The sequence below is a fragment of the Geotrypetes seraphini genome, chromosome 2 (assembly GCF_902459505.1).
Source record: "Geotrypetes seraphini chromosome 2, aGeoSer1.1, whole genome shotgun sequence".
NCBI lineage: Eukaryota > Metazoa > Chordata > Amphibia > Gymnophiona > Dermophiidae > Geotrypetes > Geotrypetes seraphini.
Window position 1 is genome coordinate 192,710,598 of NC_047085.1, and position 13,687 is coordinate 192,724,284.

At 41.2% G+C, this 13,687-nt stretch overlaps 1 protein-coding gene across 2 annotated transcripts in view; it reads right to left on the reverse strand.

Annotated features, from left to right (window-relative positions):
- Nucleotides 1-238: 238 nt before the first annotated feature.
- The window catches only part of CAP2 (cyclase associated actin cytoskeleton regulatory protein 2), a 191,862-nt gene continuing 178,413 nt past the window's right edge, over nt 239-13,687 (reverse strand). For both annotated transcript variants that reach the window (XM_033934598.1, XM_033934599.1), the window contains exons 11-13: nt 11,531-11,613; nt 5,704-5,844; nt 239-879 (exon numbers count right to left, since the gene is read on the reverse strand). In XM_033934598.1, the coding sequence (XP_033790489.1) occupies nt 796-879; nt 5,704-5,844; nt 11,531-11,613 (308 nt within the window). In that variant the 3' untranslated portion in view covers nt 239-795. The remainder of the gene's footprint in view (nt 880-5,703; nt 5,845-11,530; nt 11,614-13,687) is intronic.

Here is a 13,687-nt window from a genome sequence, read left to right on the forward strand (position 1 = left end):
AGAATTGCCATATGGATTCCAGAACAGTTATAGCTGAGTAGAAGACCTCACTGCCTCTGGTGACCAGCAGAACAGGAGAGGGGGGAGGGGCAGGTTTGGTGCCATCTTTTTCTTAACTTGTAGAAAACAAGTATGAAGAACAACATGCACAGAAAAGGTTGGCATGAACAATGCATGTTATTGCTATATGCTGGCAGCATGTCTGCGTATGGCAATTAAAAAAGGTAGAGAGAAGAAATCTCTTGATAAAATTACACAAATTTTCATTTTTTGCTGGTAAACACTATTGAAATTTGTAGTTTTCCAGTAATCTATTGAAAGTAGAGACATACAGAAATTACAGAAACTGTACACTGGAATACGCTTTCACTGCATAGAAAACAAATGATCCATCTATAATAAACCTAAGACAGACATACCGAGGAAAGGAATGAACTTAAAACAGTAAGTGTAAGAAGTGTATCCTATATGGCGTGCACTGTATGTAACATAACATAGTAACATAGATAGTGCTGGAAACAACTAATATGTGTGCAATAACTTTTCTACTATAGTCACATGATGATATGCAATTTCTAGAAAGTGCAAATGAAAGGAAACTATGTGTAAAACTGCAAAATTCTACTAAAAGCGTTTCTTCAAGAATATAGCATTATTGTTTTTAATAAGCAGAGGCGCTGTGTCCAAGCCTCCAGTAGCAGATCACCGCACTAAGGTATTGTTATTTTGCCCTTTTTTTGTGATTGTTTTGCTTCCTTATTATTCCTTAGTTGGGGGCTGTGTGATGGAAGGAGATCAGCCCATTATCTCTGCAGGTTCAGTGACTAGCTTGGAGCCATCCCATGATGTCTTGAACTGTTCAGGAACAGGAAATTCTTTCTGTTAAAAAAACATTGACAATGATATTTAGAAAAACAGAGGCTGGCCTTTTTTTTTTTTTAATTCTTTATTCATTTTTACAACTTACAAGTGTAATCAGAAATAACATTTAAACTTACAAACTTCACTTGAATTTCTATTATAATCATCTTAAATTAATGAAATTTATCCCCCTCCCCCCCTTACCATATCATATGTAATCATGTATATCATATAATATATATTCAAAAACAACATCCAATGTATAGTATTTAGACATCCTTTCTTGTTAGTGAATGTTTTTATCATATAATATATTCTTTTCTACTAATCAAAGCAATTAATGTAAGATCAGAAACCCCCCCCCCACCCCCACCCTCTCAGTTACAATTTTGTAAATAAGGGAAAAGTGTTATTTACTCATTACAATAATCTGATAATGGTCCCCAAACATCTTTGAATTTATTAATATGTCCTTTCTGTATGGCTAATATTCTTTCCATCTTATATATATGGCATAAAGAATTCCACCAGAAATTAAAGTTTAATCTACTCCAATTCTTCCAATTAAAAGTAATTTGTTGAATGGCAACTCCAGTCATAATTAGCAAGAGCTTATTATTTTTTGAGTTTTGATATTTGACTCTTTGCCCTCATTAACATGCCAAATAAAATAGTATCATATGACAGGGCCACCGGATTTTCCAATAAACTATTTATTTGGACCCCCATATTGATTTCCAAAATGAAAACTCACAGGATGCAGCTAGCTCCGGGTGACTGAAAGAGTTTCTAACAGAGCCTCATCCTCCCAATCATTAGTACTAGGAAGTCAGCATTGTGCCATACAGAAATGAAAATCCTCACTTCACCCTTCAGATAGTCATGCTTTCACATCTAGCCCTCAGATTTCTCTCACTTTTTTATTTAGTTATGGATTAGAGATCATGTTTTTCAGTCTTTTATGTCTGCAGATGATATTCAGATCGTGGTACTGCCAGGAATTATCAGGAAGTTAAATGCTTATTTGGGAGAAGCTGCAACTTGGTTGAAAGCTAGTCGTATGTAGAGTTATCAGACATCCAGATTTCTGTGGGTCCGGACAGCTTTTCAAAACCCAGTGGGGGTGGGGCTGGGGTGTAATGGAGATGGGTGGAACTGGGTGGGCCTGGGGAGTGGGTTTAGGGGTCCAAGTTGTATGGTGCTTAAAAGCTAAACACCCAGAAGACAAAAGTTTGTTCTGTGGAGCTCTGACTCTTTCTTCCCAGTGCTGCCAAGGAGGAAGGTCATAATTTATCTTGTTATATTGAGATAAGAGATTTGGAGGTCTTCCTGGATCATGATATGACATTTTATTCCAACTGGATTAGACATTCAGGGGGTACCTATGGTCAGCTGAGACTCATCTACAGTTATGCCTGAATTTGGAGGGTGTTGGAGATATAAATACACCAGAGCACTGCAGTCTCTTATATGTTGGATTACCAGGTAACCAGCTGAAGAGGTTGCAAGTGCTCCAGAATGTGGCAACCAGGGTATTGTCAGGGAGGGGCACAAGAATGTAAATGATATTTTAAAACAGGAGTGGCCTAACAGTTAGAGCTGCCGCCTCAGCACTCTGAGGTTGCAGATTCAATTCCAGCACTGCTTCTTATGTCCCTGGGCAAGTCACCTAACCCTCCATTACCATCTACCATAGGTAGATTGTGAGCCTGCTGGGACAGATAGGGAAAACACTTAGATTACCTGACCACTATTCAAATGTAAACCGATTAAGATCCCACTGGGATATATAAGTGGTATATAAATAAATAATAATAGTAATAATGATGATGAGCTTCCAATTTGGGAATGAAAGCAATTTTTATTTGAGGATGCTTTTGGATAAAATTGTCCTTTTTAGGGCTAAAATAACTAAAGTCCTTTTCCTCTCCTGTTGTTTTATCCCTAAATGTACTCTATAGTAAAATATTGTGATTTCTGTCCTACTTTCCCCTCTTGTGTCCAGTTAGTATATGTGTCATTGTTCAAGTCTATTAACTCGATACTGTATTGCACAATATTTTAACACTAATTGGTTCTGTTTCTTTTTAAAAATTAGCTTTTTACCATAGCTGTACACCGCTTAGCAATCTGAATGAGCGGTATAAAATTTTTTTAATAAACTTGAAACTTGAAGACATTTCTCTCCCCCCTTCTACACATAAGTTCATGTAATCCTTTTTCTTCTTCTCTACCCACTATTTTAAGTTCTTGTAAACCGTGTCGAGCTCCATTCTCATGGAGATGATGCGGTATATAAACTTAAGGTTTAAATTAAATTAGATTAGATTTAAGATTTTGTGGATGGAATGACTGCAGTATTTGATGGGAAGCTGCAAAAATATGAGCTGGGTAAGGCACCGAGATTAAGCCAAGTAGATTTCCTGCAAATACTGATCCACTCTCAGATGGGATTACACTGGTGGAGGGTTGGGGAGTTTTCTGTAGCAGTGTCAACTGTACAGAATAAGCTCCCAGCTGAGTTAAGGCAGGAGCATAATCTATTGATGTTTCAGAGGAAACTAAAGGTTTATTTCCTGATCGATAAGTGTGGGACAGGAAAGCTGATAAAAGCTCAGGGAGGAGGCTGGATCCTAGGAGGCTATGACAAATGATTACCTAATGGATGGATGGATGCTGTAAGGTTGAGCAAGTTGATCGGGGAGGGAAGACCACCCTGGGCGCCATCTTCGGTGGCGGGGGGGGGGGGGGGCGCTGGTGCCTCTCCTCCCCTTGCGCACCTCTTTAAATGTTTACTGGCACAAGCAGCCAGCGAACATTTCAAGAGATGCGTGGGGTGGGGTGCTCAAGTGGTAGGGGGTGCTCAAGCAGTGGGGAAGGGTGTGGGGCACAGGGCACAGTGATGCCGGGCGCCATTGCCTCAGGCTCCAACCTCTCTTGCTATGCCACTGGGTAATATTACATTCATTATGTATAATTTTGATTACATTATTTAGATTTATCGAAGTGATGGTTTTTCTTTTTATTATGTTTTTCTTGTAAATTGCATTGAATGAGGATTTAGGTTTTCTTGCAATAAATGTTTTTAAATAAATTTATTCTGAAATCCATGAGACACTGTTTCATACTATGATGTTAACCAAACTGAAATATTACAAATATCAGAAGAGCAGAAGTTTGAACAGATCCAAAGAGTGCACACAACGAGGATGGGATGGGGTGAGGATGAGTGAAGAAGACAGAGAAAGTTATTTGGCCCAGGTAACAGATTCAGGGGCTGATGCAGAAAGCTATGCAATAGACCAACGCTACGTCTCTGAACCAGTACCCTGGTATGACCACTACCGTATCATGTTCCTTCTCACAAATTCAGCTACAGAACCCCAGACCAAGGACACCACCCCACTCAAAAAGATACTCAACCCTAACTCAGTCAACCTATAAAAACTATCATCTGGCTTCCTTACAATAGTCGAAACAACAGGACCTAAACTTTCAACCATTGTAGAAGCCGTGTTAAACTGGCATGTGTAAGTCAAGACCCTATATGAAAACCTAGCAGAAACCAAGGATTTAAAACCTAATGCTTGTAACTTCTCCCTCCTGGTTCACGATATGTGGAGAGTGATGAGGAAAAAGTAACATGCTAAACAAATACTTCTGTGTTCAAGCAAGAAAATCCAGGAGAAGGACCAAGATTGTCTGTCTGGCAAAGTTACATACAAGAATGGAGTAGATATCATGCCATTCACTGAAGAAAGTGTTTATGAACAACTTGAAAAATTAAAGGTGGACAAAGCAGTGGGCGAAACATGTCGGGTCTAACCCTCCCAAGCCGAACAAATTAAATTGAAGGTTTAAGAAAGGAGGTGTACATGAACTAAACAACACTAAACTAAGCTAAGTTATTTGCTTTATTTATATCTATTTATATATTTATAAAAAGAATATATTTATAGGAAGTTGAAATGAGTAAGCAAGGAGCACTTTATTATATAAACACATAAATACAGGGAGAAGTGCAATAATGTAAGACACATATGCACTTTTAAAAACAGTTGAAAAGGAAAATAAATATTACAAGGAGCTGATCAGGAAATGACCACGTAAAGCTTGTTGCGATGAAAGGATTTTGAGGCGGTGAGTGGTGGGGCAGAGGCTCATGAAATAGCTTAAAATTAGATATTCTAGAAGCTGTGAAAAGCTCAGAGTATTTGAAATATAATTACTGTTTATTCTCCATTGAGAAAAATGACCATTTAACCCTACCCTCTGTTTTCTATCCAATAGCCAATTCCTAATCCACAACTGAATTTTGCCACCTATCCCATGTCACTTTAATTTTCTCAGGAGACAGGAGTGGTTCCTGGGGATTGAAGAAGAGCAGATATGGTCTCTATTCACAAAAGTGGTCGCAGAGCAGTGGCGTAGGTAGGGGGATGCGAGGGGAGGCGGTCTTCCTCGGAGTGCTGGCATCCCTCCTCTCTGCCTCCCCTTCCCCTGCCGAACGCTTGCCTCTTCCCCATACCTTTTAAACTTTGGCGCAAGCAGTCAAGAACTTACTACTCACGCCAGCTTCGGAGCTCTCTCTCTGTTGTCACTTTCAGGAGGGGGCTGGGCTGGCATGGAATGAAATGGGACAGGGCTGGGGGTAGAGCCACATATTCTCTTTTTTGCAAGAAGTAATATGGTAACTCTAGGAACAGTAGTATGTAAACAAAAAAGGTGGTAATGCACTATCATCATCCACAGCTGGTCTACGGTAAGCACTGTGCCACAGTACATTAGATTCCAACACAGTTCAATCTTCTAACACTAAAGAAGAGAAATCATTATACTTACATAATCACCATCCTTAGGGATAAGGATGTTCATTTCAGATGACTTTGCACTTACAATCTCACAGTCTAATGCTGCTTCACTGAGGTATATGTGACAACCATCTGTTTTATTGATGGAAATGGTTGGCACTCTCCCCATGACCTGAAGCAGAAAAAAAACACACCATGTATCCAGTTTAAATGTGCAAAAAGCATAGTTACTCACCTGTAGCAGGTGTTTTCTGAGAACAGCAGGCATATTTTCTCACATATGGGTGACGTTATTCATGGAACATGGCACAGACAGTCAAAAAGTGTACTGTCACTTTAAAAGTTTATGATTGCCCGTACCACACATGCAGGTAGGTGCCTTCCCACCTAACATTGGCTTGCAGGACTGTCAGTTCAGTAATAAAGCTAAGAAGCTAACTAGGAGAGGAGGGAGTGTTGTGAGAATATCTGCCTCCTGTCTTCAGATAAAGCAGTTTCTTACCTTAACAGGTGTTATCCGAGGACAGCAAGCAGATATTCTCACATGTGGGGTGACATCATCCACAAAGCCCACATGTGAGAATATGCTGCCTGCTTGTCCTAGGATAACACTTGCTACAAGTGAGTAATTATGCTTTATCTGAGGACAAGCAGGTAGTATATTCTCAAATATGGAACTCCCTAGCTGCCAGGATTTTGCCTCTGAGAAGAGGGTTATTGAAAACTACCATGAGCCTGGCGAAACCAATAGGGTTGGAGGAAAGTTCTTCTCTCGAGCAGACCACACACCCTGAGACCATCTAGGTGAGCTCCTCAAGCATATATGAACATGTCCATTGTGAGTATTTTATGATGTGGAGGGATGTGAAATAGCAATCCTCTGGAGAGATTTATCAGATTCAACCACCACTGGAGAGATTGATGAAGATGTGAGGTGACTTTGATCCATTGGGATAAGGAATCCATGGCCCGAGATGCTAGGGCCCACTGAGCTAATCTGAGATGAAATCGAGCGAAGGGAGTTACATGAACTGTGGATGCCATGTGATCCACGAGACACATCATTTGTCTTGCTGAGATGTATTGCAGAGTGGATACATGATTGCAAAGGTGTAGCAAGGTGTTTTGTCTTTGTTGGGGTAGGAAAGTCCATAGAAGAATGGTGTTGAGTATGGCTCCTATGAACTCCACCACTTGAGAGGGTTAAAGATGAGACTTTAGAAAGTTGACTTTGAACTCTAGAAGCTGGAGAACAGCTATGGTCACTTGTGTTGCTGAGTGCACTGCTTAAGGTGATGTAGCTTTTCTCAACCAGTCGTCCAGATACTGAAACACTTGAAACCCATGGGTAAGGAGGGTTGCTGCTACTACCACCAGGCACTTTGTGAATACTCTTGGAGATGAAGCATGGCCGAATGGCAGAACTTTGTGCTGGAAATGATGATGATCCACAGAAAATTGAAGAAACTTTCTGTGATCGGGGTGTATGGATATGTGCATGTAGGTCTCATTGAGATCTAGAAAGCACAGCCAATCCTTTCATGGAAAGGATAAATGTGAATTGCTTGTTCACACTTTCCAAAAATACTAGGACTAGGGGACATGTGATGAAGCTACTAAATAGATTTAAAACAAACCGGAGAAAATATTTCTTCACACAACATGTAATTAAACTCTGGAATTCGTTGCTAGAAAATGTGGTGAAATTAGTTAGCGGAGTTTAAAAAAGGTTTGGCTACTTTCCTAAAATAGAAGCCATTATTGAGATAGCTTGGAGAAATCTACTGCTTATTCCTAGATAAATAACATAAAATCAGTTTTATTACTTGGGATCTAGCTAAGTACTTGGGACCTGGGTTGGTCACTGTTAGAAACAGGGTACTGGGCTTGATGGACCTTTGGTCTGTCCCAGTATGGCAATTCTTATGATCTAGAAGGGGGTATAGGTTCCCAGGGATAGCATGCAAATCTTTTCCTTGACTATTTGTTGAGAGCTCGGAGGTCGAGAATGGGATGAAGACCTCCCAACTTCTTTGGAATTAGGAAATACATGGAGTAGAACCCCTGATTTTTCTGCGAAGGGGGTACTACTTCTATGGCATTTAGCTGAAGCAGAAGGGATGTCTGTTGAGATGTAACAGAGGACTCTCTTGGAGGGATTTTTGAGGAACGGTGATAAAATGAAAAGAATAACTCTCCTGAATGACATTGAGGACCCAGTTAAAATAAAGGACGTTGGACTCCGATGGGTTGAGGAGGTGGCTGAGTTGGGGGTATTCCGACTATGCTCTCTAGAAGCATGTCAAAAAGACTGAGCTGGTTTTTGAGGAGCAGAAGACTGAGCCTTTTGCAATTTCTGCCTCTTCTGTGGTGGGGGTTTTGAAGAGGATGAAGTTGTTGGATAATGCCTCTTATATGAAAAGGAAGTAGATCTCTGGGAAGATTTAGATGGCTGAGTCTTAGTCCTTGATCCTATTAAGGTGGTCCAGCTTTGTTCATGCTGGGTAAGTCTTTGGGTGGCATCCTCCACTTTGTCCCCAAAATGCTCTTCACCAATACTGGGAATATTTGCTAAGTTATCTTGAATATTAATGTCCATGTCAGAGACTCACAGTTATGTAAGCTGTCTTATATTGATAGCCATTGCCAATGCTCTGGATGTCACATCAAATGCATCAAAAGCTGATCTGGCTATAAACTTTCTGGATTGGAGGAGGCTATGAGCAGTCTCCTGGAATTCTGGAAGTTGCGCAGATGGAATATATTGCTCAAAATCAGCCAACTTTTTTATGAGTTGTTTGAGATAAAACGATACATAGGAATGATAACTGAGAACTCTGTTGGCTAACTTAGAGTTTTGAAAGAGGTGATGCCCAAACTTATCCATGGTGCAGCCTTCACGTCCTGGTGGAGCAGTAGCATATATTCTGGTACTGGAGGATTTTTTAAGAGTAGATTCCACCAGTAAAGACTGATGTGACAATTGCGGCTTATTAAAGTCAGAACAGAATTGTATTCTGTATAAGGAGTCTATCTTCCTTGGAGTTATGGGAAGAGTAAGAGGAGTCTTCTAGTTATTAAAAAGAGTCTCCTTAAGAAGATTGTGAAGAAGTAATTTGAGGAGCTCTTTAGGAGATTCATCAAAGTCTTAACGCCTCAAGAAGCTCTGCTCTGGGCTCAGTGTCTGACTCCAGCTTAACAGGCAAAGCTTTCCCCTGATAAATCTAGTGAAAGAAAGTCCTTCTGGAAGAGATCTGCATTTTGCTAATGGAGGAGATGGATCTGATAGGATGCCATATGACTCTGGAGCAGATAACGTGGGTTCAGGATCAGAATCAGTGTTTTCTACAGAAATATCAGAATCCACATATGGCACTATTATTATTATAGAAAAGAAAAATGAGCCGAAAAGGCAAAAAGCACTTTGGTAAGGCAACGGATTTGGACCGAGTCCAAAACACAACTTCTCTCTGCAGAGAACGAAAAACTGAGAAACCGTGAGCCGACATTAGGTGGGGCAGTCGCACGGTGCAGGCAGTCTCGAAGCTTCTTAAGAAGTTTAAAGTAGCAGTACACTTTTAGCACCGTCCATACTGGCTGATGTCATCCACATATAAGAATATGCTGCCTGCTTGTCCAATGAAAACACACGTGTGCACATGCACTCACACTCTCGGAAGAAAAAGGTGATACCTTTAAATTGGACAAACATTACATTTTTAACTAGTTTTTGGAGGCCAAAACCTTCTTCCTTAAGTCAGGACAGGCATTATTAGAACACCACTATACTTTCCAGACCTGAAGGAGGAGGTTTTAGCCTCCAAAAACTAGTCAAAAAAATTTATTTAGGGCTCCTTATACAAAGCAGCATTACCAATCAGTGATGCACTGAATGTGAAGAAGCCAATTCAATTTCCACGAGCTCTTTCACATTCAGCGCATTGCCAGAGTTTGTGGTAAGAGTGGATAGCATAGCTGGTTTTAAGAAAGGTTTGGACAAGTTCCTGGAGGAAAAGTCCATAGTCTGTTATTGAGAAAGACATGGGGGGGAAGCCACTACTTGCCCTGGATCGGTAGCATGGAATATTGCTACTTCTTGGGTTTTGGCCAGGTGCTACTGGGCTTGATGGACCGTTGGTCTGACCAAGTAAGGCTATTCTTATGTAGTTATTCACCGCTTTGTAAGAGGAGCCCTAAGGTATCACCTTATTTTCAATTGTTTATTTTACATATAATTATTAACTTTTAAAGTAGGGGGGGGGGAGTTCTGGATAATTTGTTTTTGAAGCACTGCTTTGTCTGGTTGAATCATTGTACCTGTGATTTATTTTGTCAGCTCTAATAAAAATCATTTCAGTATAAAGTACATTAACATAACAAGTAATAATAATAAAAAAAAGTTCTACCCCTGCTGTGTAGTCATTTAAGTTTTTCTAATTGGGTGCCCTTTTTATGCCCCTGTCTTTCTCCCTCCTCTCCCCTTGCACCATTCACCCCTATCATGTCTGAAGGCTGGGAAGGTTATGGTTGGGGCTGAGGAAGCTTAATCTATGGGTTCCCCAATAAAGGTATAGCCAGCCCTCTGACTTCTTTTTTTTTTTTTTTTTTTGGGGGGGGGGGCAGAAGTGCATTACAATTAGTATCTTTGCCACCAGCCACAAAAATTCCCTGCTGAGCCACACCCCCTCCTCCTGGTTCACTTTTAATAACCTGGAAATCGGCAGAGTGCCTCCAGCTGTCAACTCTGGATGACATGAGCATGTTCAGTTCTTTCACCAGCAGCTGAAGCAACCACTGATGTCTGAGTTACTACAGCAGCGCCAGGAGGAGGAGAGTGGCTTGGAAATGAATTATTTGGCTGGTGAGGCTTTGGCATCCTTACCAGCCATTTAAAGAGAGTAGTGCAGGTTAGGAGGGGGCCTGAGCCTAAAGTATGTGTGTGTGTGTGTGGGGGGGGGGGGGGGTCCGAGCCCCTCATGGCTATGCCACTGTTCCCTATTATCTAAGTAATATCAATGGCAGTTTCAAAATGAAACTTCATGCTTTTTCAGTTCCTATGACCCTCCCATCCTCAGCTTTGCCTATAAGCAGTACATAAATTTTGCACAATTCTGTCTCCCCATTTGTCTTTTTGCCAGTGCCAGACTGATGTTCTCTCCCCATGCCTTTCATCCTTCACTCATGCTCTCTCTTATATGTACCCCCTGTCTCTTTCTCCTCACCTGCCAATTGCTGCCCTTGATGGATCCTTGCCTCTCTGGTGTTGGAAGATGAATTTCTCAGGTTCTCTGCTTCCCTGACAGCAATGAAATTCTCTAACAGGATCCTCTGTGCTGCACTGGAGTTGAAGTTAGTCTCATGGTATCAAGACTTGCGAGAACTGATGATACCATGGGAACAGCCTCAACTTCCGGTACCACATGGTTCAGGCTCCCAGTTAGACCAGTATGGCAGGGAAACAGGGATCCCATCACAAAACTTAAGTGAGCTTCTGTGGGTCAAGAAAATGGAGTTGGCAGGCCAAGTTCTGGCCCACAGGCTGGACAAGCCTGGTGTACATGTACTGTATGGGAGTAATTTTATAACAGGGCACCTATGTTAATATGGTAGGAAGACACTTATTTTATAAAGGTAATAGGCACCTACTGTATGTGTGTCTATAAAATACTAGCACAACTCCTGCAGTAATTGCAGTGAAAGTGTGGATATTATGTCTGCTCTGGTCCCAAAGCAATATGCTTAGTTTAGTGAGTAGTCCCCATTACAGTTTCCAGGTACATAACAGGTCTCCCTTACACTTAAAAAGAACATATTGGTAATTAAATAATTTTGCATTTTGATTTTCAATTAATTCTTACCTGAATCTGAATGTCCTTTGAATTAATCACTTCTACGATACCCACAACATTGTCAAACACAAGGCCAAACTTTTTACAGTTGTCTAGAAAGCAAGTGGAAGTAACATAAATATTTCCAAATATAGGATCTACCCAAAGTGGGTTCTTCATCATAGTTTAGAGTGACTTTGTTTCCCTAAAACTGAGCCTTAAAGTGGGCTACACCATGATAAAAGTCAATTTATAGAATGAGACCTTCAGGTTGCATCAATGAGAGTATTTTATTGCTTACAGGTCACAGCTGATGAGATTCATGACCAGCAATCACTAATACATTCAATTACTACAACTTTTTTAAAATTTTTTTTTAAGAATTGATATTTCTGGACAGTGACCTTCATGCTGTTTGCAGTACCTAGGTGTCTCTCTCATACTCTTTAAATGGAGAAATTAGGTTCTTACCCGATAATTTACTTTCTTTCAGCTTCTCCAGACCAGCATAGGGTTAATCTTAAAAGCAGGTATATATCTCATCATGACCAGCAGGTGGAGACTGAGACAAAACTCTGGAACTGTACATAAGTGACCCCTCCCTAATTACTTTAGTCTGTCAAATAGCCAAGCAGAACTAAGAACTATATACAGAAAAACAAACAAGACTCCGAACAGGAGTATCCACAATAAAAACAGAAATGCTGTTGTAACATGCAAAGGAACAAATGCAAATAGCAAAGGTCCCCACAGCTCGCCAGTTACGCCAGCCAAGCCACAGCCATTGTTCTTAATCTCCCCAGCCCTAGAAAAATACTAGACACCGATCGAAAAATGAAAATCTGAACGCAAGAACATGACAATAGAAAGGGTGGGGGTCCTATGCTGGTCTGGAGAGGCTAAAAGAAAGTAAATTAGCAGGTAAGAATCTAATTTCTCCTTCTTTAGCAACTCTCCAGACCAGCATAGGGTTAATCTTACAAGCGGGATGTACCAAAGCAGTCCCCATCATGGGAGGGAACCCCGAAGGGCCAACACCAGAACATGCGCACCGAACACTGCATCCCGAAGCACGTGAATGTCCACATGGTAGTGTCTGACAAAAGAATGTAGAGAAGACCAGACCGCCATCTTACAAATATCCAGCAAAGACTCAGCCCAAGAAACTGCCTGCCCGCGAGTAGAATGAGCCTTGAGAAATTCCGGAACATTCTTTTTCTGAAGAAAATAAACGGAAGCAATAGTCTCCTTGATCCAGCAAGCAATGGTAGCCTTGGAAGCGTCATCCCCCCTACGAGGACCCGCTATAAGGAGAAAAAGATGAGCTGATTTCCTGATCTTCTGGGTCCTCTGCAAGTAGGTGACTTCAACATGCCTGATGTGGATTGGGTCACACTTTCCTCTGCTTCCGGCAGCAGCAGGAAGCTATTAAACTCTTTGAATGGAGCAAGACTCAGGCAACTGGTGTTGGAACCAACAAGGGATCAGGCAATACTGGACCTGATACTTACCAATGGAGAAAGTGTCATAGAGGTCTCGGTGGGTGACACATTGGCCTCCAGTGACCACAATATGATATGGTTCAATCTCAGGAAAGGTTTCACTAAATTTACCACACTGACCAAGGTCCTCAAATTCAAGGACACAAACTTCCAAGACATGGGAGACTTCGTTCACCAGGCGCTACAAAGCCAAGCAGAAACCGACAACGTGGAAGAAATGTGGTCGACTTTGAAAACCACCATACAGGAAGCAACAAACTGCTATGTTAAATCAGTAAGCAAACGGAGTAGGAACAATAAGCCACAGTGGTTCTCTACAGAGATCTCGGACCTCATCAAGGAGAAGAAAAAAGCATTCATCTCTTACAAACAATCAGGGAAACAGGACTCTAGAATAGAATATCTGGCCAAGTCAAAAGCCGTCAAAACAGCAGTTAGGGAGGCCAAATTCCGCATGGAGGAGTCTCTAGCAAAGAACATCCAGAAAGAAGATAAATCTTTCTTCAGGTATATCAGTGACAGAAATAAGAACTCAGGCGGGATAGTACGTCTCAGAAAACCAGATGGTGACTATGTAGAGAAGGACTTGGAAAAAGCCCAACTGTTAAATGAATACTTCTGCTCAGTCTTCACCCGCGAGGCACCGGGAATCGGCCCTCAGCTACAGACAAGGTTGAATCAGTTG